Source organism: Plectropomus leopardus, chromosome 23 (assembly GCF_008729295.1).
Source record: "Plectropomus leopardus isolate mb chromosome 23, YSFRI_Pleo_2.0, whole genome shotgun sequence".
Lineage (NCBI taxonomy): Eukaryota > Metazoa > Chordata > Actinopteri > Perciformes > Serranidae > Plectropomus > Plectropomus leopardus.
This window is the reverse complement of record NC_056485.1, coordinates 15,984,589-16,010,418: the sequence shown is the minus strand read 5'-3', so window position 1 is coordinate 16,010,418 and position 25,830 is coordinate 15,984,589. Positions and strand designations below refer to the sequence as shown.

At 39.3% G+C, this 25,830-nt stretch overlaps 2 protein-coding genes across 3 annotated transcripts in view; both read right to left on the bottom strand.

Moving 5' to 3' along the window:
* Positions 1-561: 561 nt before the first annotated feature.
* klc2 (kinesin light chain 2) lies at positions 562-14,196 on the bottom strand. Of its 2 annotated transcripts, none has more exons than XM_042512098.1 (14): positions 14,016-14,196; positions 10,125-10,370; positions 9,686-10,019; positions 8,045-8,261; positions 7,780-7,969; positions 6,863-7,036; positions 6,576-6,675; positions 5,346-5,395; positions 5,042-5,109; positions 4,085-4,193; positions 3,037-3,189; positions 2,625-2,749; positions 1,903-1,960; positions 562-1,786 (listed from the first exon to the last, which is right to left on the bottom strand). In XM_042512098.1, the coding sequence occupies exons 2-14, from the start codon at positions 10,350-10,352 to the stop codon at positions 1,703-1,705; spliced, it is 1,890 nt and encodes a 629-aa protein (XP_042368032.1). In that variant the 5' UTR covers positions 10,353-10,370; positions 14,016-14,196; the 3' UTR covers positions 562-1,702. The 2 variants fall into 2 exon arrangements, with proteins under 2 accessions (XP_042368032.1, XP_042368034.1); XM_042512100.1 differs by lacking the exon at positions 14,016-14,196 and adding an exon at positions 13,484-13,568.
* A 5,266-nt stretch (positions 14,197-19,462) lies between these two features.
* LOC121962000 (phosphofurin acidic cluster sorting protein 1-like) overlaps positions 19,463-25,830 on the bottom strand; it is a 66,976-nt gene continuing 60,608 nt past the window's right edge. Inside the window, exons 15-24 of the mRNA XM_042512161.1 lie at positions 25,644-25,750; positions 24,236-24,390; positions 23,260-23,370; positions 23,074-23,176; positions 22,943-22,985; positions 22,804-22,846; positions 22,580-22,718; positions 21,801-22,039; positions 21,584-21,703; positions 19,463-20,940 (exon numbers count right to left, since the gene is read on the bottom strand). Of these exons, the coding sequence (XP_042368095.1) occupies positions 20,822-20,940; positions 21,584-21,703; positions 21,801-22,039; positions 22,580-22,718; positions 22,804-22,846; positions 22,943-22,985; positions 23,074-23,176; positions 23,260-23,370; positions 24,236-24,390; positions 25,644-25,750 (1,179 nt within the window). The 3' untranslated portion in view covers positions 19,463-20,821. The remainder of the gene's footprint in view (positions 20,941-21,583; positions 21,704-21,800; positions 22,040-22,579; positions 22,719-22,803; positions 22,847-22,942; positions 22,986-23,073; positions 23,177-23,259; positions 23,371-24,235; positions 24,391-25,643; positions 25,751-25,830) is intronic.

Sequence of the window (25,830 nt, the reverse complement as noted above, 5' to 3'; positions counted from 1 at the left end):
AAGAAGTGTGTAGTACTGCATTGTGAAGTTAGACCGTTATAGTGTTTGTTTTTTTTTTTTTTTTTTTTTTTTACAATTTCTGTGTCCAGCGTTTTTTGGGGTGGGCCTGAAAGCTTGTTCGATGACACACTCGAGCCATTCTTAACATAATCTCTCCCCCACTATATAAACGAAGAACGTGTCAATGTACACACATCGTCCGAGCTGAGGAGCAAGCCGCCGCGCAGCTACTTTCTCTCATCAACAGCTAACTCAGGAACGAGAAAGCTGCGTCATGGTGGCAGACTCTCGTTAGCAGCTAGTTTTCATAAAACACACCCAAAGCAAACGACTGAAAGGTACGTTAGAGACGAATATTCGGCGTGTATTTATATGATTGTGGCATTTAACAGACTAGTTTATGTATTTATTAGACTGAAAGAGCTAAGAGAGACTGTAAAACGTGAACGAAACAACGCTGATATATCAAAGAGAGAATTACTATTTTTTCAAGATTTTAAAACCTAGTTTTATATACTTGGGGATTTTTTAATAATTCCACGTTTGGCTGGGTGTTTTTTCTTTTTGTGATAAAAATGAAACAATTGTTTTTGCTTTACCCAGACTTTAAGACCTTTAAATGCTTGAGGTTTATTTGTAAAGTCACTTTCAAAAGAACTTTCTGGTCTTTTTGTTTTACTCCTTTTTTTAGACCGATCATTGTGGCACCAAATCACTCATTTGAAAATGTGTTTTTGGAAGCCTGACCCGTGGAGGACGCAGCTGAAACTACCATATACAGTATTGTCACGCTCAAAGTGCATTTAAACAGTATCGACTGAAACTTTGCTCCGAATGTCAGCAGATTTGAGTGATTGAGGTACTAAATTTATCAGCATTTTCAACCTTTCCATCGACCCATTTCTACACTTTCTTTCATCTTTACTTCTCTTCCTTTCCTTCTTTTCCAGTCTTCCCCCTCCAGATAATTAGTATTTTCTCCAAGACTCTCTTTAACACAGTAGTGTAAACAACAAAGAAAAACAAAACTCAATGTGCACTATATACAAAGAATGAAATAATTTAAAACTGTATATACATTAAAAAAAAAGAAGGCAAAAAGTGAGGTTTAAATGGTTAGTGCTAATGTTTTTGAAAATCCCCAAAGATGCTCATTTTCTCTTTAAAATCGAAATTGGATCGTACCATTTTTTTTTCACCGTCTGTGATATGCATTCGATGAGAGGTTAGCATCAGCAATTACTTCATGCTACTGGTGAAATATACAGAGTGCAATGCTCGTCTCGGAACTGAAACCGGACACGTTTAGCCTACCTACGGTTGAGTGTCTGCACATGAGAGTGGAGATCGAAGAAATACGGACTCAGGATACGATGTTTTGCTACGGCGCTATGAGTCAAAAACACGAGGCGTTCAGGTGCAGACATTCCACGTTCTAGTAAGCAGCATGCTAATGTGTATCTAAATATTCTCTTTTGTGACCGATGGCGGCGGTTTGTACAGCGAAGCAGCAGCGACCTGACGTTTAGTGTGATGCTTTTTTTTTTTTTTTTTTCTTTTCAGTGTTCTCTAAAAAATACGCCGCAGGTGCAAGTGTTTGATCTCGCTTTGAGCTTTTAAGTGTGTTTGTTTGATCAAACCGCAAACAGCCTCTCCTCGCCGGGCCGCTCTGTGACGCCTGAGTCCCACCTCCTGTCTCTGTCTAACCAATCAGGGAGCTGCGTCTGGATAGGTCCACGTTGCTGGCGCTTAGTCCCCTGCAGTCTGAGAGTACGGAGTTGGCGTCCTGGAAACAGACCAGTCGATGTTAAAACTGCTGTACATTTTATGAGATGAGAGATTTTATTTATTTATTATTAATACTGCAATATGAAACATTTTAAAAACATTTTGTCGCCGTACCTGTGTGGTCTCCTCAGTGCTCTTGTTGAGGAAGTTGAGGGAGCTCGCTCTCTTCATTCTGAGAAAAATATCATAATCAAACAATGAGCCCGAACCATTAAAAACTTATTACAGCATAATAATATGAATATACTTACATGTTTTTTCTTCGTGTTTAGATAAACAAACCCAACCAAACTTTATACAGACAATTTCTAACAAATCAAAGCACTTCAAAATGCTTTCCACATAACAATAAGAAAAGTAAAACTGATGTTAAAATTGTATAAATACAAATCGATCAAATTACAATCATCAACAATCAAACTGACAGAACAAAAAACATTAAACTAAATAATATGAGTTTTTGTTGTACACTGACTGTATTTAAACATTTCATCACAAGGAAAACAGTTTCTGTTTTTTTCATATTTTTCAGTCACATCCACGAGCCTTCATCAGCACATGAAGATGGTCTGAAAAGGTGGATATGTGATGAGAATGTTTTGCAATACTTCTTTGTCTTTTTTTTAACTGTATTGTAGTTGTTGATTGCTGTTGATTGCAGAAAGTTAAAACAGTACATTCTTGGTAAAAAAAAAAAAAAAAAAGATATAAAATTAACATTAATGGATGAGCAAAACCACTCGCTGCAGCCCTACATTCATTTATATGTGTACATGCCAGCACACACACACACACACACACACACACACACACACACACACACAGAGGAATCTTACCCTGGGTTGCGTGGCTCTTGTGGTCCGCTCCCCTGCAGCTTCTTCACCAGCATCTCGCTGCTCCTTCTCAGGGCGTCACGAATCTTCCCGAAGGAGCCGCTGCGACGCAGAGACCCGTTACCATCCTGAGGAAACATCAAACAGAAAGCCGAGTCAGCGTTTACTTGAGACATTAAATATTAAGGAGAGACGAAGGAGACTGGGCTCCCTTCTCATGTTTAATCCCAGCTCTGAGGCTCAGGTGCTCTACTGAGGGAGACTTGAACTTTGCTTTTTTAAATAATTCTTTATGTAATTACATCATTAATATGAATTTAACTGCCGTGTGTGAAAAGCTGCGTTAACCTTGCACAATGTACTTTAACTTATTAATGCTCCCATTCGTGTTGAAGCACAAGGGAAAAGAACTGACCCCGTTCCACTCAGCCGAGTCGTCGCCCTCGCTCTCCCCTCTCTGTCCCCCCGGCCCGTTGATTCCTTCCCTGCTGTGTCGTCTGTCGCCCCCTCCGGCTCCCCCGTCCTTCAGCAGCTCCACCACCTTACTCTGGTTAATGGCATCAATACCCTGAGACAGACAGGGAGAGGACACAAACACCAAGACAAGATTGACAGACAGATTAAAAAGAAAATTGCAGCTTTCTCACAATAGCTCACACAGCACGACTACGATCTGTATTTACGCACTTTGCACACACTTGCTTCCTGACTGATCTTTAAATCATAGTTTACGGGCTAATAACAGCAGGAACGCCTGTTGAACTAATCAAGGTTCTTAAGATGTTGAAACGAGCCCAGGCGACTAATTTAACAACAGTAATTCAACTGGTCATGCAGCGCTCTGTGTGCAGGCTTCCTGCAGCTTCGTTTCAACACTTTATTACACTTTTATTAAATGACGCTAGGAATGAAGTTTAAGACTAATTTTCTGATAATCAAAATTAAAGAAGGAACATTTTATTTTGCCGAGGTGTTTAGTATGACATAATACATGAAAATATTAGATTATCTACATTAAATTTTGGAGAAAAAAACCTTCTATGAGTAAAACAAGTGGAAGGTGATGAATATGTTATATTATCATAAAAGTATCTTTTTAGGCTTACCAACAGAGGTAGGAAATATCTGTCCGGTTTTCTTGTCAATTTTGTGTTTTTCACTCTGGATGTGAGATTTACCTGCTTGGATTTCCATTATGACAAGTTTAAGAAAAGGATTTATGAAATGATTTAACAAAAAAAATGTAATAATGATGTAACCAATTATTTTGAGATTTTATGACAAACGTCAGGAAAAAAAAAATCATAAAAGCCTACTCTGCATGTGCTGAGCATTTTAAAGACTTAATTTAAGACATTTTAATGCCAATTAAGTCCTTATTTTTAGATTAATGAATTCAATTTAATTCAACTTTTTGGACTTTTTAGGGATCTGCAGGAACGCTGTGTGTGTTTGCGCAGCACCTGTTTACGTGACTTGCTGGCGCATTCCTCCAGCGTTTCTGCTGCCTCCAGTTTGCCCTGACGACGGTACAAAGCCCCCAGGCTTTTGAGGGTTGTGTTCACTGTGGGGCTGCAAAAAAATAAAACGTACACATTATTTCTCTGTAGTTTAATGATTTTTTAAAGCCATTTCTTAACTCATCTTTCTTCTCCTCACCTTGAATAAAACTAAGATTAATTGAGTGATAAAAAGGGTGAAATTGACGCTTTAATACAGCACCACTGTAACGAGCCATCGCCAAGGTTACACCGCATCAGTTTGCAGAGCCTGTTCCTGTTATTAGAACTGGATTTTGGCCAGTGTGCATTTTTCAAAGACAAACTGAATGAAGGCGAGAACAAACGATGAACTCTCTCCCTAATAACCCACTTAAATCTGCCAATGTGACTTTTACTGTCACACTGTATCATTTGTTTTCTGGGACAAACAGGGAGAAAATGGGAGATTTCTTCTATGGTAACATCATTAAATTAATGCTATTTTTTTCCTCTCAGATTAAACCACAATATAGAATGACAGACTTGATTTGAATATAATGTATAATTTTATATTTCAAAGCTACAGTATATAAAGTTTCTGGACAATAAATCGGCAATGAGACAATATATGTATTCAGTGCAGTACAGCTACACAAAGTAGACACTAAAATAGTTACAGTTCTCTTACTAAGATGATACTAAAATGTTCAGACTTTTAGTCAACTAAAGACTTAAAATAAAAAATCCAATTAATTAAAACAAAACAAAAACAGGATGAGGCTGACATCGTAACAACATGAGTCCACATTTTTTCAGGTTGTTTTCTGGCATATAAATGGGCAAAAACACAGGATGTATTTGCAAAAACTTGCCGCAGTTTTGTTTATTAAAAAAAAATGCTTATTTGTTGTTTACATGTCTCCAGTTTGGATGTCTTACCTGTCCACCTTGCAGGCCTTATACCAGCTCCCATACTCTACATAGGGGCCAGAGTCCTTGCGCTTCCCCTAAGACAGTGAGAAAGTGATAGAGAGAGATAAAGAGAAAAAGAAAGAGAAGCAGAGAGCAGGAGGAGACAAGTATGAAACATTACCCGATTAAAGAGCCTATTAAAATGCCCCTGTTTGTCATTTGTAGAGTCTGCTGTTCTCCATCGCTCTCATTTTGCTGTCCAGTCCATTTCCATATTGAGCTGCCTGCCAGCCAATGATGTCAGTGGAAAAGGTCAACCTAAATCACTCACCTTGCTCTCCTCTCTCTCCTCTGCGTGCATCCAGATTGGCTTGTTGTCATCTGTCAAATGAAGATAAAAAAATCATATTTGACAAAGAGGAGCAATATTATGATTGGACACTGTAAACGTCAGAAACCAAACAAATGAGGAAGAGCACAAATAAAGAAATTGCTGAGAAAAGGATCTCTGGACTGACCTAAATTTCAGAGAGTAGGCGCTCTATGCATAAATAAAAACACACGGCCTTTCATCAAACCCGCTGCAATGCCAGATTCCTGCCATGGCTCTCTCTCGTGCTGAGCATGTGAGCACATAAGGGTTTGACAGGCTTAGCAGCAGCGGGAGGGAAACATCAACGTTAAGCCGCGCTGCACGCTTCAATAGCACGAAATAATCCTCTGACCTGCTCAAGAGTCCTGAGAGCGTCAGGAGGGATCAGGGTGTGGCCCGATCAAAAACCTGAATCCCAAAACACAGCGAATGTCAAAGGAACGAAAAATGGGTCCACTACTGGGTATTTTGGGAAAATAATTATCATTGAAGCCAAATTTTACCAAAAAAAGGGAAAAATTAACACCTCTCAGCAGGAAAGTTGTGCACGAATATACTGACAGAGTCCGACATAGGGGCCAACCAATATTGGTTTGTCAGGGCCGATACCGATTATTTGTAGTTAATGACACCCAGAACTGATATTTGGAACCGATGTGCATTTACAGTAAAAAGACGATCTTTTTGTCAATATTAAGAATTTGGAATATAACAAACTCCAACACAAAACTTTGTTTAAATGCCTTTAGCAAATGTTTAATAAAACTGAAACTTTCAACATCACATACAGCAAGATCCCAGAAACTTTTTTATAAAGTGAAAAGGCTAAAGAGGCACATTAGGCGGGTTCATATGTTACAGCGGCATCATGCAGAAACCTCTTAAGGTCACGTGTGAACACATTTTTAGAGGAAAAATAGTATTTTAATGGTCAATCATACTTCAACCCAAACTTGAATGTTCAGATTTGAACACAAAAGGAAAGCTGGGAAGCTACAGAATGACATGATACACTAAAAAATATGACATGACATGACATGACATAAAATAAAATAAAACAAAACAAAAAAATTAAATAAAATAAAATACAATAATGATAAAATAAAGTAAAATAAAATAAAATAAAATAAAATAAAATAAAAATAATTTAATGGACCTGACTAAATGCTGAATGTTGGCTCTACTCACTGTTAACAGATCCAAACTCCTTCTCGTGTGCTCTGGTCAGGATCTCTTTGTACAGAGCCTCGGCATCTTTGAACTTCCCCTGCTTCAGGTAGCATGTAGCCTGAGGACAAGACACAAGGACAATCTTTTCATTCACTTCTCTAAACTCGAAAAACGTAATGTGAGTATGTCATCACAGGACAAGATCAGACTATAGAAGAGTGGGAAACAAAGAGCATGCAAAAAGTCAATGTTTCTGTTGAGGTGAAGACTGTGTGTGTCTGTGTGAATCTTAATTACGTCCCCACCAGGTTATTTTTGGTCTTGGCCACATTGGGGTCATCAGCTCCCAGTTTGGACTCGTAGATCTCCAGGGCTCGTCTGTAGTAGTACTCCACCTCGTCATATTTGCCCTGATTCTGACACAGCAGGGCCAAGTTGTTCAGCTGCTTGGCCACATCTGGGTGGTATTTCCCCAAAACCTGGAGGAGACAATGTTATAATCACATAGTCTGCCATTACTGACAGGAAACGTGGTGGTTAACCCTTTAAAACCTGGGCAAGTTGGCTCGATTTCTGTCAAAACATGTGAAGAAAGCAATGAGCAACTTAAGAGGAAATGACCCAGAAATAATAAATAATTAATTACTAAAAAGTACAAGAACAGTTACTAAAAAATAGTAAAATAAATAAATAAATAAAACACAAATACAACCAAACAAACAAAAAAACTACAAACAAAACAAAAATTTTACTTGTCCTTTTCGTTTTATTTACTTTGTTCCATACTGGTCTCTTTATTTTTGTTTGAGAAAAGGTTCATACAGACCTTACAATATGAAATTCAAGGACTTTCAAGTGCTCTTTAAAGCACTGTTTTTCATTTTTAAGGATTTTACTTGAAAGCAACAAAATAATTTTCAAATATTATTTTTTTAATTACATATTAATAAATGATCAATGTCTCTCTTTTTCAGTGAGAAATTACTTACTTAAGTAAGATTAATCTTAATCTTGATTTCTTTTGTCTCAAAATTCAAGCACTTCCACCTTTTACAAAACCTAGTGAGATTATATTGTTTTGTCATCATTTTGTCATTTGTGTTATGTGTATTTTGATGCACCTGTTAATAAGAATATAGTATAATATAGTATAATATAATAATAGATTGTGTGTAGATTGTGTGTAGAGAACACTTTCTTCACTTTGACATTAAGGGTTTACCTTCTCTCTGATCTCCAGCGCTCTCTTGCACAGAGGCTCCGCCTCCTTGTATTTGCCCCTCTTTCCGTACAGCACAGCCAGGTTGTTGAGGGTTGCGGCCACGGCTGGATGATCCTTCCCCAGCGTCTTCTCTCTGATGGCGAGGGCGTCATTCAGCAGGTGAGCTGCCTCTTTGTACTTGTTCTGATCTCTGGAAGACAAAACAGAACCGTTAGCAGTTTTCAGTCTGGACATTTTTATATGAATGTTAATCTCCGTTTCACACCTGTACACCAGAGCCAGGATGTTGAGCATGGTGGCGACGTCAGGGTGGTCGTGTCCGGACGTCTTCTCCAGGTCCTCCAGGGCTTGTTTGCACAGCGGCACGGCCACTTCGTACCTGCCCTGAGAGGCGTACTGGATCACCAGGTTGTGGAGCGTTCTGAGGCGGGCTGGGATCTCGTAGCCTCCCTGCTGGGCCGCCACCTCTCCGCTGGGCTGGGCTACGACACAGAGGGGAGGGTTTTTAAATGTCTTGCGATCAGTTGCGATGGCTAAACGCGTGGCACAATTTAACAGCACAGCAGCCGAGAAAAAAAAACTTCAGAGAAGCATTTCTCAGTATTCAGTTATAAATAATTGAAAAGATCGAGAGAGTGGAGCACTTATCCGGCTAATGGGGAGGAAAGCTGAGCAAGCTATACATTGTAGCGCACTGCATTAAGTGAGCTTTCATATCTGCAATTTTTTTTCAACACAGATCCAAAAATCCATTTAGCTTGAGCCTTTTGTTTAGCCTGTATAGTTAGCATTAACCAAACTACAGCTCCTGCATCCTTTCTAAACTACATCACAGCGGAGGGTTAACTGTGTGTTTGCCATTTGTACAACGAGCTGCTTGTGTAAAAATGAACACTTGAGAATAACTTGAGCCTCGGGCTTCAGGGCAGCTGAGGCCTGAACATTTCCGTTACTGAAAGTCACGATTGTATTGAGCTCAGAGTGATTTTATTTTGAAACTCTGTACTATAAATAAAAACTTCATTGATTCTCTTGCTGTGCATTCAGGTTTCTGCAGCCTCACTTATCCTGCAGATAAATGTATCGAAGCAGGAATGATCCATGTTATAAACACGCTTCTATAAAATACAGAACAATATGATGTGACAACTTTAACTTTATAAAGCTGAATTATTAGGGACAAGATCAAACTCCAAAGCATCTTAGGGTTTATGGAAAAGTGATAACTTGATTCACACTGGGGATTAATCTAATTTTTGCGATTCTCTTCTCATATTGTAAAAGTGGCCGGGTCGTTATTCTGACGCTATGTACTGATGCTATATTGCTTCTTATTGTTTAAATACTACAGACTGGCTTTGCCTAAATCCCTTTATTAAGTACTGTACTTGTGTTGAATCTAATATAATATGTATCAAATATATGAGGTCCAAACAAAATAAACGTGTTGGTTTTAATGCGTGTTTATGTCTTCTACTTCTACAAACCGCTGTGACCTTTTCTGGGGAAAAGGTCAGCCATGCAAAATGCCTGCGACGACCCAAAGCACAGCCAATTATCTCTGCTTCCTGTGGTCTGCCACAGCCGCTTACTCTGCTCCAGTATCAGGCACCTGCTCCTGTAAACTGGGATGTAAATCCTTTGTATTGAAGAAGTAATTTCAGGCTCCGCTGATTCGTTTTAATTCTTAGTTTGGACTTTTTTTTTGACTAAATTGATCTTCCAATCCTTCCAAAATATACATACACTGACCTGGAGCTGAAACTATTCATCTGTAGGTTTTGGACTGTTTTGGACCTTTTTACAAAGACAATTATTAATCGAATAAGCCTACTATACGCTGTGTTAGCGTCTTCTCATCTGCAAAAGCACAGCTGTGGTCTAATAACTGCTTCTGATGTCATACCTGGTCCCTGGTCATCGTCGTTGGGGAACAAGTCATCCAGACTGTCCTTTGAAGTGTCTCCTCCACCTCCACCGCCTCCGCCAGAGCTCTGGCTTTTTTCCTCTGAGGGCGAGACGTCGTCATCGAACTTCTTGATCTGGTTCATGAACTCCAGGTGTTTCTTCTCTTCCTCCAGCTGGGCGACGCTCTGCTCGCTCCGCTGCAGCTTGTGCTGGGTTCCCGCCAGCTCGTCCCGCAGCCACTGGTTCTCCTGGCAGAGGCGACGCACCTGAGCGCGCAGCTTCTGCTTCTCCGACTCCACGGCGCTCAGGTGGCTCGACAGGGCAATGATCACCTAGGGGGAGGAAAGCGGGAGGGGAGGGAGAAAATGAAAAAAAAATTATGGCTTGCTTCTTTTTTTTTTACCTCAAAAGTATCCCTTTCAAAAATGGACACTCACCTGTGCCTCTCCCAGGCCCAGCTCGATGGCCTCCAGACTCTTACGGAGCAGACCAGATTTCTCCTGGGCGGCGGGCGGCTGGGCGCAGTCCAGCAGCGAGTTGAGGAGTTGGGCGTGTTCGCCGCGCAGCGTCTCCAGACCCTGCATGACGGCCTTAGTGTTGAGCACAATCTCATCCTGGCTGAGTCGCTCCAGGGCTTCTTCACGAGGATACACCATGGTGGACATTGCGTGGTTTCATACACACTGTGGAAAAGGAAAAGAAATAAGATAACAAACATGATAAAAGTGGATATTTTTGTTCATCAGCATGATGGGACGAGTGTGCGTTGTCTGTTTTTATGTCCCGTCCTTGTTGACATTGTCACAATTTACACACAAGCCGCTCAGCGACACCACGTCCCTTATCTGTCGGTCACTCAGGTCATGTGGAGGTGGAGGAGACAAAAGGAGACAATAGACCGAATAACAAAGAAACTGCCTTCCCGTAGCGTCAAATTCTATTTCAAACAATAGTTTCCCATTTCTTAATTGCATAACGCGCCCCTTGGGCAGTTAAGACAAGATGGAAAGTGATAATGTGCGTGTGAGAAGTGTATGTATAGTTAAAACCCAGATTACTGCAAGAGGATTCCTCCGAGCTTGAAAGTGACGCAGCAGCTGCCACTGACCTGTAAGGCCTATTAAAGCGAGAGGCTGTCACTGGACTGAGCTGCTGCTCCAAGAAGAAGCTGACTCACAGTGACAACATCAAACTTCACGGAAGGACAGAAACTAGATCTGCATGGACAGTATATCAATACTGGTTCATATATCAGCTGAGACGTAGCGAGGAAATTACAGCGCAGAAACACACAAAAAAATAATTTAAAAAATAGATAAATACTGTTTCAGTGTTCAGGCTAAAAACATTGATAGGTCATTGGCCTAAGTTTCCAGACAAACCTGAATAAAAAAAATGTTTTACAATATTTTTCACTTGCTATTTAATATTGGTCATTTGATTAATGCTGCAAGAGACTAATAATTCATCTTTAATTTTTTCAATTGTTCATTTAGTTTATAAAATTTCCCAGAGCCCATAGTGACGTCTTTAAATTACTTTTATTTGTCTGACCAACAGTCAAACCTCCCCCAAGTTATTAATTTAGGATACGACGCAGTTTACAGAAAAACTCTGTCTGAACTTCATCAGGTGGGTTTGTCTGATGAAGGTCAGGCAAAGTTCCTCTGCGATTGTGTCTTGTTACAGAAACGTTGCCACAAATGTGTTTCTTTTGTGACTTGGACAGTGTGTTTCTCTGTAAACTCTGTCCTACTTGTCCATCTCCTACGCGCCTGTTTTGTAATAGATGTGTTAAGAATTCTTTCATTCAAATTTATGATCACAAAAATCTGGTAAAGCAACTGATCCCCAAATCTGAGTAGTTGGGATGAGCAGATGTTTCTTGTTTCTGTGTGATAAAATCCTCTAAAAGCTATTAACAAATAAATTTCTATCGCCTTTTCAATATTTTTTGAAGCACTTCAACTTTGGTTTGGACTGCTGATTCAGAGGCTATTTATGGATAACATGTTCCCGAAACAAGAAATCATTAGTCATGTTATTGGTCATCATGAGTAACAAAGGGAAACAGAGGCGTTCGCTGTTCATTTCTTCAGCAGAATTTATTCCTACTAAAGTCTGTAGGAAAAGAAAACATTCAAGCTGTATCTTTACATTTAGATAACCAAAATCCAAAATGATATCTAAAAAGTTCCATATTTGTATATCAGCCACAGCCACTGCAGCTTAGAGTTAAGTTAATACTTTTTAAAAATTTTAATGCAACTTGGAAAGAATTTCAAGATTGAAATTGATGGACAGTTTTATTTTGCCCAAAAATGAAATGTCATTGTTTAGTTCAGAGTTTTTATTGTCCCTCAAACTGAAATCTGATCTGCAGTTGGCGGCAAAAAAACAGTTTAAAAATACAATAAACAGGCACATAGGACATCACAGCAGCACACAACCAAACTCGATTAACAGCAAAGCAAAGTTTTGGAGTAAAACACATGGGAGGACAATGAATATAATATCATCATTTCAGTATCTTTTAGGTTTACCAGCTGCAGAGGGAAATAACTGGCACTTCTGTCCAAGTTTCTGTGCATTTTTTTTGTTTCTCACTCTACAGAGTGTGATTTGACTTCTTGGATTGCCATCATGACAAATTTAAGAAGAGGATTTTATTAAACTATTTTACAAAAAAAATAGATGTTACCAATTATTCCTGAGATTTAACGATGCAACGTCAGAAAAAAAAAAAGTCATCAGTTTTTACTTCCCATGTCTGAGCATTTTTATGACTTCTGAAATATTAATTTAAGTCATTTTAATACCAATTATGGCATTATTTTTTAGCTTAATGAACTCAATGCATTTTAAGACTGCACACATATGTCTCGCAGTAGTAGACAGATCCAGGCAGAGAGATCAGACACAGTGAACATCCTATCCTGAGCATGAGGCCTGCAGGTCTAAATATTGACCAGCTGTAAATGAAACCGTTGCAGCAGCAGCAGAAGGACAGAGGAGCCAATTGTGCAACATCGTGACTTTCTCCCTTTTCCTGCTTTGATGGTGGAGGTGCACCTGTTCTCCTGCTCCTGCTCCCTCCCTCCTCTCTGTATCTGTCTAGCTCTCTCCCTCACCCATCCTCCTCTCCCCCTCCCTCCCATCCGCCTCATACACTGACTGCAATGCACCAATATTCACACTTCAAATACACTGTGTGCTAATGCAGAGAGGGAGGCTGCGAGACGTCAGAAAGTAGCATCTAAAAATGACTAATGTATCCTCGCTTCTTTAATTTGTCTATTTTAAGACACAGAATAAAAAATGCCGGTGATGGTCGAGGCCTGTGGCCGGGAGGGGCGGCAGTGTTTGGCTTGGCAGCATATCAATCAAGGTGACCGACAATGAAGAACACTGTTCATAAAGGACATATCTCTAACATATGTTTAGTTAAACTGATTTTTTAAAAAATGTGTTAAAATGTCTATTTCCAACATGTAAACTGTTTGTAAACAGTGCAGGCCCGAGCCCCAAAATGTTACACAATACACACTGATGCATATTATATCAGGCCACTTTAACCTATTTACAATATCTAACACAAGCGCAGATAATAATATAAAAAGTAAAAGATATTAAAAAGTGCTGTTTCATGAGTAAAAACACCGGGCTGCAGACGACACATTTACGAAGCTCGCCGAGGATGAGGCGATTTATATGACATCCTGCTAATAATACATCTATTTTCACTATAAACCTGCGGCTTAAAGATCATTAAAATATTATTTATTCGTATATTTACCTTCATCGAAGACAAGTGCGATGCTTTCTGTCCCCCGAACAAAGCAGCAGGACAATGTTGTGATGCTCCAGACAGACTAGTGTCGAGTCCGCTGATGCAAAACAAACCGCTTCCGGCGGTGTTTTTCAAAATAAAATCTAATTTCAGCTACGCAATTTTGCTTCTTAACACGATTACGCAGATTATAAATGAGACGATAATTATATTATTAAAAGGAAAACGCGGTCTTTTTTAATTCCAGAGCGTCATTTAGCAAAACAATAGATGCTAACGTTAGTTTGTTATTAGCGCTAGCCATAGCGGTAACCGTTACGTTAGCTGTAGTTTGAAGGAAGCTAGGTGCTATGAAGTAGCTACAGTTAACTTTGGATATCTGACTTACTCTTTTCACGCTTCTTGTGTTATTTGGCATGCACCGAAACAGCTCACACACCTTTCACTTTAGTTTAATACCATACAAACTCAGGCTGTAAGTTAGCTAGCAGTCGCCCGGGTGAACTCCTAACGGTTAACTTCTGTTCGGTTAACTTACCCGGACTGTGAATTTACGATGGAGGACGGCAAGAAAGCTCCAAAGCGTGTCTTTAATGACCTGTCATCCCCTCAAAAAACTTTTATTCGGATAAAGAAAATGTTCTCGTAAATGTGCTAACACCTGGGAGCCGAAAAATGGCTGTTCTCCCAGAATCCAACAACCAAAGATGATGTAAAATGTTGAGATGATTCATTTTGGCCTTTTTCAAAGCGGGGCGGGAAACTATACTGCGCATGCGTGTAATCCAAGCGCCGCTGATTCACTTGTATTTCCTGTAACAAGATTTACTCAGAGAGGTGAATGTTTGAGTATATTAGCGTGTTGATTTGGCATTACAATAGGACGTTATACCGACTGACTCTAAGCCAAAAGGTATATTTTTAAAAATGTAGCAATTTAATAGTTTTTCACAAATAGGATGTGGTAGTAGGTGAAATATCTTGCTTTACTTATGCTCTTTGACATCTGATGTCAGCAGGGGCCCCATCCAAAGAGACCAAAGAGGGCACCGGGGTAATGAGGGCCCCCCTGTGTACCACTGACCTGCTTCACAAGCATCATCCTCACTATTTATTTACACTGTCGCCCTTTGCATCATCTTCTGAAACACAGTTTTTTCATTTTGATAATTAAACAAAAAGCCCTTTATTAATCAAATTCTCTATAGGCCAAATTATCCCTATATGTCACTATATGGTGTAATTGCAATGGTAAAAACATTTTTTCCCCTTATTTTTATTTTATTTTTGTCCTGCATAATGAAATCTGCTGGGATACCCTTTGTTTTTTAAGTTTTTTTTGCAAGTTTGCTGGATTACATTTTTCTTGTCATTGCAGCCCCATTTAATCCTAAACTTTTTTCATCATCTTTTTTCTGAAACACACTGTAAAACCTGACAAGTAGGTCCTACAAAAAAATATTCTTAGGAACTGATTGCCTTGAAAAAGAGAAAGTAAGTTGAACTTTATTCTTAATTTATGTTTACTTTATGTCTAATGTTTGCTCAAAAATATGCTGCATTTATTTAATTTTGTGAGGTTGTTACTACTTAAAAATGACAGAAGAAACTGCCTTGTTCTTTCCGTGTTGGCAGCTTCTGTAAATCAAGTTAGTCTGACTTAACTAGATCGTGACAAAAACAATTTTAAGAATGAAGTTAGGAGATCTGCAAGTTCTGTTTTGTTAACATGTTTAAGAAAATACAGATATGATTGACTTTGCAACCAGAAGAATACAGATATATATAGTACTTGCTGAAGTTGCTAAAACTTTGAAAGATTGATTTAATTAAACTTGTCATTTTTAAGTTGAAACAACTTCACAAAATTAAGAAAATATAACAAAATTTTGAGCATACTTAACAATTAGATATGAAGTAGATATAAATCAAGACTAATAGTTATATTTACATTTTTGAGAGCTGTACGCTGCCTCTGTTCTCCATCGCCGTATCAGTTTAATTTTAACAGTATTGGAAATCATACCTTAGGAATTTCTAAATACTTTGGTATACTGTAATACTGCCCAAGCATACGACAGTATATATATTATAATTCAAAAACAAGACACTGAGCTACAAATCAGGAATATTTTTATTTTAAAAAACAAATGAAACAATGAACACTTCCACTTTTCATCCCACATCTGTTTGATTGACAAACGTAATCATGAAAAAGCAGTACTACAAAACATGTCAAATTAAGAAAAAAAAAAAAAACAGAACTAGAATACAATATAACAAGTACTATCTGATATGTACAAGCATTATAGTTTATTATTGTTATAGGCAAAAGGCAAAAAAGCTGAAGACTGCTGCTGAAGAAACAATGGCATGTGCAAAATACTCTCCACAAGTCCACAAGCTTAGGACACTCTGCTCTGACCTCGTCAGGCAGAAATCTACTGCTTTCACAGGAGAAGCCCGTTCTCATGAGGACAGATGGCAAAATTTACAAGCTGTAAGGGGCATTGGGACAATATCGTTTGGATGATTTTTGAAAGCTAAGCTTGTGGAAGCCTGGTAAAGAAGACTCTCTCATCATCAGAGGTATATCTGAGGACGGTGGAGAGAAAAGCCACTGCTGATCACTGACAGAGATTATTGATGGACCAAACAGCTCCTAATCTCTAACCACGACTAGTCAAGGACAGAGGGACCATCGCTACACCGTCACAAAAACACACAGGTCGACACAGGTACAGAGGTACAGGTAAAAACACACAGGAACAAGTTCAAGACTCACGTACAGAACAACCAGCGACTTTAGGAAAACGTGTAAACTGTAAGAACGACAGGAAAGACGGTTGATGAAAGATGAAGAAAACGCTGCAAAATGTGGCTGTGATTTTTTTTAGAAAGTGTCTCCAAACATTGAAATGTTGACTTCAGAATGAAGATAGCTGTGAACTGTGTTTTCAGTAAGCAGAAACCAAAAACAACGACAAACAAATCTGAGTTTAATCACAATTTCTTCACATTTTAATTTGGCAGTGATTTAGTTTTAAATGCCTCTCTTTCGGTAGTTTAAATTCAGAGTCGGCTGACCTTTGACCTCCCTGTGAAGGCTGCAAGCGAAAGAGGCATCAATAAACTAGGACTTTGTACAATTTAGGAAAAGTTTAGCTTCACATTGTTGCAATAATATTTAGGCTAACAACACTACAAGGCAGAGAGTAGTTCGAGTTTGTAGAGGTCGTCTCTAACAGCAGATACAGGTTTTTTTTGACCCTCCGTAGTTACAGTTTCAGTTGAAAAAAAATCGAGCATTTCATTCCGAAAAAAATTATATAAATTTTGTAATTTTTGGAATCCTTTTTCAAATTTAAAAATGCCACACAATTTATTAATAAAGCCTAATTTTGTAAAAAATCACTTAATTGTCATTTATGACTTTATTAAAGGTTAAAAATAGGTCAAAAAGATGCTATTACAATGCATAAAGAAATTTCCGTTTTGGATTGTCATATTTTAGAGAAAGATCCCTTTGGTTATTCTACAGTATATCCTCTATCTTTATGTTTTTGTCACATCACAACTCTTAAAAAACTCTTCATAATGATCTACTGAACTTCTGACACAGTCAAACTGAAGATAGAGTGTCACAAGTTGACAATTCTTTCTGATATAAAGTAAAATTTGACCCACTGTTACTATAAAATATTCAAAAGTGCACCTTTAAACAGTATTGTTCAATATTGATGTACTGCATACTAACCAAGGGATAATTCACTAAAATTGGCAACATAATTAATGCATAATGGCAGCTCAATCCTGCACTTTAATTATTTATTAACATTAATGAAGTCATTAGTGGAAAATTTAAGTGGTTATTTTAAAGTGGCACCAAGATTATTGTACTTTTTTTTCTTTAATAAATTTATGCCAGAGGAACTTTTTAAGATCGAGAGTCGGTATTTTCAAATGTAATTAATTTTGGAATGAAATGAAGTCTAACTACAGTACATCAACGTTCACTGATATTCAGGAATAATGAAACGCAGCCCCCCGCGTGGAGGCTTTCAGTCCGTCTGTCTGTCTGTAAAGCCCTTAACTGGTTGTCAGCATCACAAGTGAAGAAAAGCACGGGTTTCATAAGGGTGCTTTCACGAGGCGCACTGGCTGTTTGCTTTTTTTGTCATTTACACCAAAAAGTCTCTGCTCAGCTGTCTCGTTTTAGGTTAAATAACACCAGAATGATTACATAATAGCGGCACATCTGCTCGAAAAAAGTACATGTAAACTAAATTCAATACATTCAAATATTTGGAAGTACTTAAAATCAATTGACGCCTGACAAACTGTTCGTTCGGCAGCGACAGACGTAACCAAACAGTGAGTGAACAAACAAGCAAACCCTTCAGTGTGAAACCTTCGTGTAACGGAAAAAAAGAATGAGCCGAGTTTGAGACGTGCTGCTGACATCACGACTGTAACACTGTAATATCGACACGGTGAAAAAAACCCAAAAACTAATCTAATTCAAAACCAACCAAAAACAGCATTTAAATCAAGACATTGGCAGTAACACTATTTAAAAAAAACGAATACTTTACTGCAGATGGAGAGTGTTACGATGTAGGTGACACAAGGCAGAGCTACACAGGCTTTGCACTTTAAAAAAATGTTTTTAGAATAATTATTTTTGCAGATACATTCTTAGATTTGCACCCGAGTTAAATTTCAATTGAATTATTTCAATTAAACTGAATTTAATTAGGTGATTTTGTTTGCTTTCTAAGTGTTTAAGTGGTGGAAGAAGAAAACAATCTGCATTTGCCTTGTGCCAGGCTTCAAAGTAACCATGACGACCACTGCAGCTTTTGCAGCCCTAATCTGATAAACAGTGATATCGAATAATGACCACATCATCCACACACACACACACGCACACACACACCAACTGCATGCCCTCTGTCACACCGTAGAAAAAGTATTTCTCCTAATTTAGTGATTTTTTTGTTTGTTTTCAAAGTTTCTGACCATATTACATTTAGTTCACCACATACACGCACTTGTTACCAGTTACTGTACACTCACTAATCACCTCACGACATCCTAGAGAAAGCTTTTAGCAGACCTGTGCCAAAATAACCGACATCAAGCCAAATACTTTAAATCCTGATAAAATGAAGGTTATTAAAGGGACAAATCACCCCAAAATCAAAACTACTTATTTTTCCTCTTACCTGTAGTGCTATTTATGAGTTTGTTTTGTTTTGGGGTGAGTTGCAGAGTTTTGCAGATATTGGCTTTCTTTCTCTCCAGTATAATCGAACTAGATGGCACTCGGCTTGTGGTGCTCAAAGCGTCAAAAAAATACATTTAAATAGCAATGTCTCTTTCCAGAAATGACCCAGTTATTAAAGATAATTCACAGATATTGTTGGGAGCGGTTTCATGAAGGAACTATTTCTTTTTTTTTTACTGAACTAAACCCAGAAAACTTACAATCACGCAGAAGGAAGGGTGCATCTACTCATGGACAGGAGGCTCGGGACCGTATGAGATGTAAACATCAAAGGCGTCCTCCTCGACTGAGGAGTGACCAAAAGTGAGAATTAGACGGTCCATGTCCGTTACGTGATGCCATTGAGTTGTTTTGATTTTATACGCCACTGAGCAGCTTTCATGGGAAACGGTGGCCCGCTTTCACTGCTTACCCTTCCTTCTGCGTAGTGATACTGTTGGCTGTAGTTTGGTAGAGATTTCTGAAAAGAGAAAAAGCTGCTGAGTTTAGAGGATGTATTTTTTTGGCTCTTTGGGCATCACAAGCCGAGTGCCGTCTAGTTCCATTATACTGGAGAGAATGCAGACATTTCTACGAATGATATCTCCGACTCTCTGCAACTCACACCAAAACAATCTAGATTGATAAATAGCACTAAAGGTAAGAAGGAAAATATGTATTTTTCATTCTGGAGTGAACTGTCCCTTTAATGAGCCTGAAGAGAAATGGAAAAGCTTGAAAATTTTGATTTTTTAAAATTTTTTGCCAGGTCTGCTTTTTTTCACTAAAGAGAAAGCTGCCAGTCCATTACCGATAAAGAAAAGGTTATTTTGGGGACAACCGGCAAACAACATTGTGCTTTATTACAGGTGTTTAACTCCCATTTTTGCGCTGTGGATATTACTGGAAAAGCAGACTTTATCCATCATATTCCCATCATCGCTTCTGAGTTTTGGACTGTTTAAATATTCATTTGTTTGTTTTTAGTTCCTGGTTGCATATTTGATTGTGTTTATCTATTTTTTTTAACCAGCTGTAAACACCCAGATGTGTCTTTGTAAGTGCATAGCAAATAAGAAGATAAAGATAACTGCACGTTACAGTAACCCCTGCCCTGAAATCCTGGAACGCTTCACAAAAACGTACACTATGCATCACAAAAACAGCATTAAAGGGAAGTTTTTTTTTACTATTTTTCACTAGAGCACAATTTAAAAAAAGACAATTCCCCTTTATATATATTATTTTTTGATTGTTTTCTGAAAGGAAACGTTTGGCATTAGACATCCAAATGACTTATTGTGGTACAGAAAAAAATATTTTAAATTATATGGAAGCCCATGAAATAAAATATGTATAAATAATGGGCCTGTTTTGAAGGACATCTGTTGATGTATGAGGAAATTCATCACATGCAAGCCTTTAATTTGACTGCATTTTGTGAGCAGAGGAGTCTTTTCTTTGTGTTTTCACTGGCTCATGCAAACACTGAAGCCCTGTTGCTTCTTTTTATTTTGAGTTACTGTTTTCCGGCACATGAGTGGTGTGTCTGTTAGTTCGGAGCATGCACGTGTGGATCAGGTGATGAGGTGAGTGGGACCTTAAAGGGGTTGAAAGTCGAGGGTCAGACTTTAAGGGCTTGAAATCGGCGAGTTGTTGCATGCTATTGCATTCCATAGAACGGAAACGTAAATGGCAGTTAGCTAATAAACTTGTGCTGTGAGCCCCTTGTAAACACACACACACACACACACACACACACACACACATACACACACATACTGTACATTCACGTGTGCATGCAGTCTCGCCACACACACAAACACACACAAAAAAGGGGCATTAAAGTGACTAGTAAAAACGCTGCACCCCAACACCATCCTCCTCCTCCTCTTCCTCTCCAAAGAGCAATAAGACGACTGCAGCCAAAACGAAACCGAAGAAAGAAAAGAGTCCAGCCACTTTACGTCTTCTCTCAGATCTGCACGTGCTGTGAGGCGGGGTCTTTGAGCAAAGGTGTTTCAGGATCGAGGAAAGTCGAAGGTCAAGTCAGGGTCAGAGGCTGGTGCTGACCCCTAGGAGGGGGGCTTGCTGTAGCCGAAAAGTCCGACAGGCAGGTATTTGACGTGAGTGGGCCACTGGGCGGCCAGCTGGAAGAACTTGACGTCGTTCCACTCCACGCCGTCTATGGACACTGGAGCGACACAGAAATGAGACGCAAAAAACTCAGAAGAATAACAGAGTGATGAAATTAAACTAAAACAAGAAAACAACAACAACATTATACTATTATTAACTCCTACAAATCTGACTCACACAAGATTTTGAGGGCACAGAAACTTAAACTATCATACAGTCCACAGTGTATTAACACATTTCTCTACATTGTTGTTGCATTTATACACATGCAGGGTTCCTACACATTTTCATGGAAAAAAATTCAAAACTTTTCCATGACCTTCCAAGGACCTATGATAAAATTTCCATTTCGGAAAAGCATGCACGCACTGCATCAAGTAACTTGTCTTGTCAGGTCTGAAAGAACTGTATACCCAGTACCTATGCTACTGATAGTACTGGAGAAAAACCAGTACTGACACATTTTCAGAAAGTTGGGGTGGTCGTCCAAAAAATCATAAAAAAAAGTATAGTATGTCGTCCAAAGTAGCACAAAAATGTCATAGTGAAGTACGTTGGTCAAAATATCATAAAGAAGTCGTACTATATTTTGTCCTCCAAAAAGTCAAAGTATAGTATATCGCCCAAAATGGTCAGAAAGTAAAGTATCGATTCTTGTGACATCCCTAAACAGTAGCAGTCCTAATTTTTCAGGTTACCTTTCAGGATGGTCTGTTGCTGCTTGGCAGAGCAGATGAGGCGGCTGATGCCTTCAATGACCTGACTTTTGGAGTCGACATCCTTCTCTTTTGGCTTCTTTCCCAGGAAGATGGTGGGAACTGAAGAGCGAGGTAGAGAGAGAAATTGTAAAAGCACTGTGGGCGTCATCATGTGCTTAGACCTTGGTGATATTCCCTGTTTTGATCCTCCTCTCACCTTTCTTGTTCTTCTCCTTGGTGACCACGGTCATGGCCATGGTGCTGACCTGCGCCTGCGGGTCGCTGCTGCCCCCGCCTGGTAGCCTGCTGACCTGCAGCGAGCGGAAGGCGCTCTTCAGCGTGTTTTTGCAGCCCGTGTCACGTCGCTCGCCCTCCCGCCGCTTCTCAGCCAGAGAAGCCAGCCAGTAGTCGACCTGCAGGCCGATGGCGTCCACGCCGTGGGACATACTGGGACTCCTGCGGACACAAAGTGTTTATGAGCATTTTTTTTTAACAGGAGAATCACATTAAACTGCAAACAGCAGAGTTCCAACTTTCAGCAGCAGTTAGAGGCATTTTCTGCAGTCTCAGGTTAACAAATGTAAGGAAGAAATATAAAATCCTAAATTCTGCTGAGCAGGCAACCTCTGTCAGCCTCTGCAGCACCTGATCTGTCACAATTCATTTAAATCCAAATCAGTTTAAAAAAGAAGAAGATGAACTACAAGACATTAAACACTTAAATCAAATATGTTCTGCAGAGAGTGAAATGGAAAGATTAGATCAGACAAAGCTGCAGTCTGTCTGGCTCTTCAGAGATGGACTGCAGCAGTAGGCAGAGCACAAGTCACCTGAACAGGTGAAAACATGACTGACGGATCAAAAGAGTCCTGCACACTGTTGAACTGGTTTCCACTCAAGCTAAACTGGTTGATGAAATTGGTGCTACAAGCAAAATACACAGCTCTTAGCTCATAGAGACAAAAAAGGAGACAGAGGGAAGGAGGTCAGTGTTACCCTTGCACTGTCAGGACGCTGCCCATGGAGGGGGACGAGGGAGGCGTGGCTGCCTCTTTAATCATCCCCGTGGGCGAGCCGTGGGAGGGCGGAGATGTGGAGGGGACGGCCAAGCTCACTGCCACGCCTTCTTCTGCGTCTATTTGAAACCAAAAAAATAAAAACATTATCACATCTGTGACGGCAGCTTAATCAGTTTGTGAAATCTATTTCCAAACGCTCACCTGTTGGAGAAGGACCAGACTCGATAAGACCGACCTTCACTACCTGGAAAACAAGAAGTAAAATATATAAATGATCAGCGATATCCTATAAATCAAAATTTTTTTTGGGAAACCAGCTACAATAGCAGTAAATTATTACCCCTATAAAAGGGATGAACTTCTGGTAAGAGTCTTCATCTCGCCTGAAAAGTGAGAGAAAGGACAGAAAATATTTAAGAAAACAGAAAAATGAAACGCAGTGGTTTATGTTTGTGTGGCGTCTGCACTCACGTCCTGTGTTTGCAGGTCAGCATCGCCTCAGCGATGGGCAGCTGGTGTGTGACTGTGGCTCCGCTGATGTACTGGGAGATTCTCGCCGCCACATCTAGTTGATCTGCAGACGACAGGGAGAAATTTGCGTTACTCAATCAACATCCTCAGAGGCTGAATGCATATATCCGTATGACGGGGTGGTACCTGTCTGTGGCGGCTCAGAGCGGCTGAACACGTCTCTCCATGCGCCATCAAGGAAGGAGGAGCTGTAGCGGTTGTCAAGGGCGCCGAGGTGCTTGGCAACTGGGTGGGAGCCTGATGGAGAAAACAGAGTGAAAGTGAAGGGAGGGAAAAATGAAAGTATTGGGCAACAAAAATAAACAAGATTGAGACAAAAGCGAAGTCCCAGTGATCTTTGACGGCCAAATTCTAAACAGTTCATCCTTGACTCACAGTGGACGTTTGTGCCAAATTTGAATAAATTCCCTCAAAATCTTTGTGAGATTGCGCTTACAAGAATGAGACAGATGTAAGGTCACAGTGACCTTTGACCTATGACCACCAAAATCTAATCAGTTCACTGTTGAGTCTAAGTGGACATTTGTGCCTATTTTGACGAAATTTCCTCAAGGCATTTTTGAGATATTGCGTAAGAATGAGCGAGATGAGGTCACAATGACATTGACCTTTGACCAACAAAATCTAATCAGATCACCCTTGAGAAATGAACGTTTGTGCCAAATCTGATAAATGGATTTTCAAGATGTTCTTGAGATATCGTGTTAACAAGAACGAGACAGATAAGATCACATTGAGCTTAACCTTTGACTACCAAAATCTAATCAGCTAATTTTTGAATCCAAGTGAACGTTTGTGCAAAAATGGATGAAATTCCCCCCCAAGGTGAACATTCCCGGAAAATAAGAATTAGTGATTTTACTGCTGCAATTGGTCCAATTAGTGCAACTTCCAAGATCCTGACGAGTGACGAGATACAATATCTTTTAAAACTAAGTCAGTGTGCACACAAGTGTCTGTGTGTGTAACGGATGTCTCAGAAATCAAAGAACAGAGGTTTGTCACTCCCCAGACATTTCCCCCCGAAATAATAAAATCCTGCTGCAGCATGACTCTGCAAGAGTTTCTTTATCACCATGGCAACACGAGCAGACTCTCTCACCCAGAGGCACCACTAGGAAGCGCATGTGGTTGAGCCAGTCGGACGTCTTGTTGGCGAGCTGAGTGACGAAGAACTGCAGGATGGCTCCCAGGTAACTCTGGCTGCCAACCGCCGCCACCTTCACCGCTCTGGGCATGGACGAGTTACAGTTACAGCTGCAGGGACAGAGACGGAGAGAGAGAAGGCTGTATTATCAGTGTTGCGTTGGAGGTGGATCTGCTGGACTTTCATCGCGCCATCTCATCCATCAGAGCCTTGTAAAAAGAACAGATTACAGTAAACAGTGGAGACAAGAAAACAAATCACACAGAAAATTGACCTGCTGCAAATTCAACTTGCATAATGCATTAATTTTAGAAAAAAATGCCTATTTTTTCCGAAAAAATGAGAATTTGTAAGATTATTGAAATTTAAAAAAAAAAACAGCACAAAACGTGCATTTTTCATCAAAACACTTATATATATATACATATAATGTTGAGATAATAATCTCATTAATTCAGAAAAAAACATTATTTTTTTAAATGAAAATGAGGAATTCTGAGAAATAATCTTGTTAATTCAGAAAAACACAACAGCTTTTTTTTCAATAAAAACCTTTACATAACTTTAAGATAATAATCTTATTAATTAAAAACATTAAACCACAATTTACTCATTTCATTAATTCAGAGAAACTGAGCAGTTTTTTTTCATAAAAACTTTACTTATAATTGTGAGATAATACTTTTTTAATTCAGAAAATCTACAATTTACGAGATGATTATTCCCTTAATCAGGAAAAATGAGCAGATTTCTTTTCCATGAAATTTTTTGTCATAACTACTACCAAATCATTAAAAAAACACTTTTCTGTATAAAACCAAAATATGTGGACATTAATGTGTTTGTATTATCAGATTGGATGAACACAAGATATATAATGGTCCTGTAACATTCTTCTTACAGTAAAAAAAACCTGTATTTGAACTAGCATTGCTTTCTTTTTCTTTATCCCCTATTTTCCTTTATGTGCTTCAGCAAATTGCAATAAAGTCAACTTAAACTGAATATTGTGACAAAGAGAGAGAGGGGAGAGGGTGAGGGGATGGAGAGAGACAAAAACAGGTCGAGGAAGAGGAGAAAAGGGGTGAGATACAAAAAGTATTGTTTTGACACAAAGAGAAGGTAAGTTATACATGTGGAGTCATGAGGGCAAAGACGAGGAGGAGGGAGAGATGTGGAGGGTGGAGGAGAAGAAGACAAAAGGGTCAAAAAGAGGACAGAAAACAAAAAAATAAGGCTCAGAAGGGGAAAAAAGACGAAGAAGATGAGTCATCCTGCAAACCAAGGCATGCTCTAACTCTGATAATGGAAATGCTCTCTCACTCTCGCTGTGTTAATGTCAGCTTTTCACAAAAACACTCACAATTTCTGGATGCGAGTGAGCACAGCCGACAGCACCGCCTGGATTTCAGCCGACGAACACGTGCAGACCACCGGGTGTCTCTGTACCTGGAGCTGCTCCGCAACATACTGCGACAAACACACATGAAGTTTAAGATATGTGATGAAAAACGCCCACCACATGTTTTTTGGGGGGAAATTCTTCACAC

Coding starts and splice junctions, on each gene's coding strand:
- klc2 (XM_042512098.1), bottom strand. CDS start 10,352: ATGTCCACCATGGTGTATCCTCGTGAAGAAGCCCTGGAGCGACTCAGC. Junction 7,970..8,044: donor ATCCTGGCTCTGGTGTACAG/GTGTGAAACGGA, acceptor TTTGTCTTCCAG/AGATCAGAACAAGTACAAAG. Junction 4,194..5,041: donor AAGGCCTGCAAGGTGGACAG/GTAAGACATCCA, acceptor ATTTTTTTGCAG/CCCCACAGTGAACACAACCC.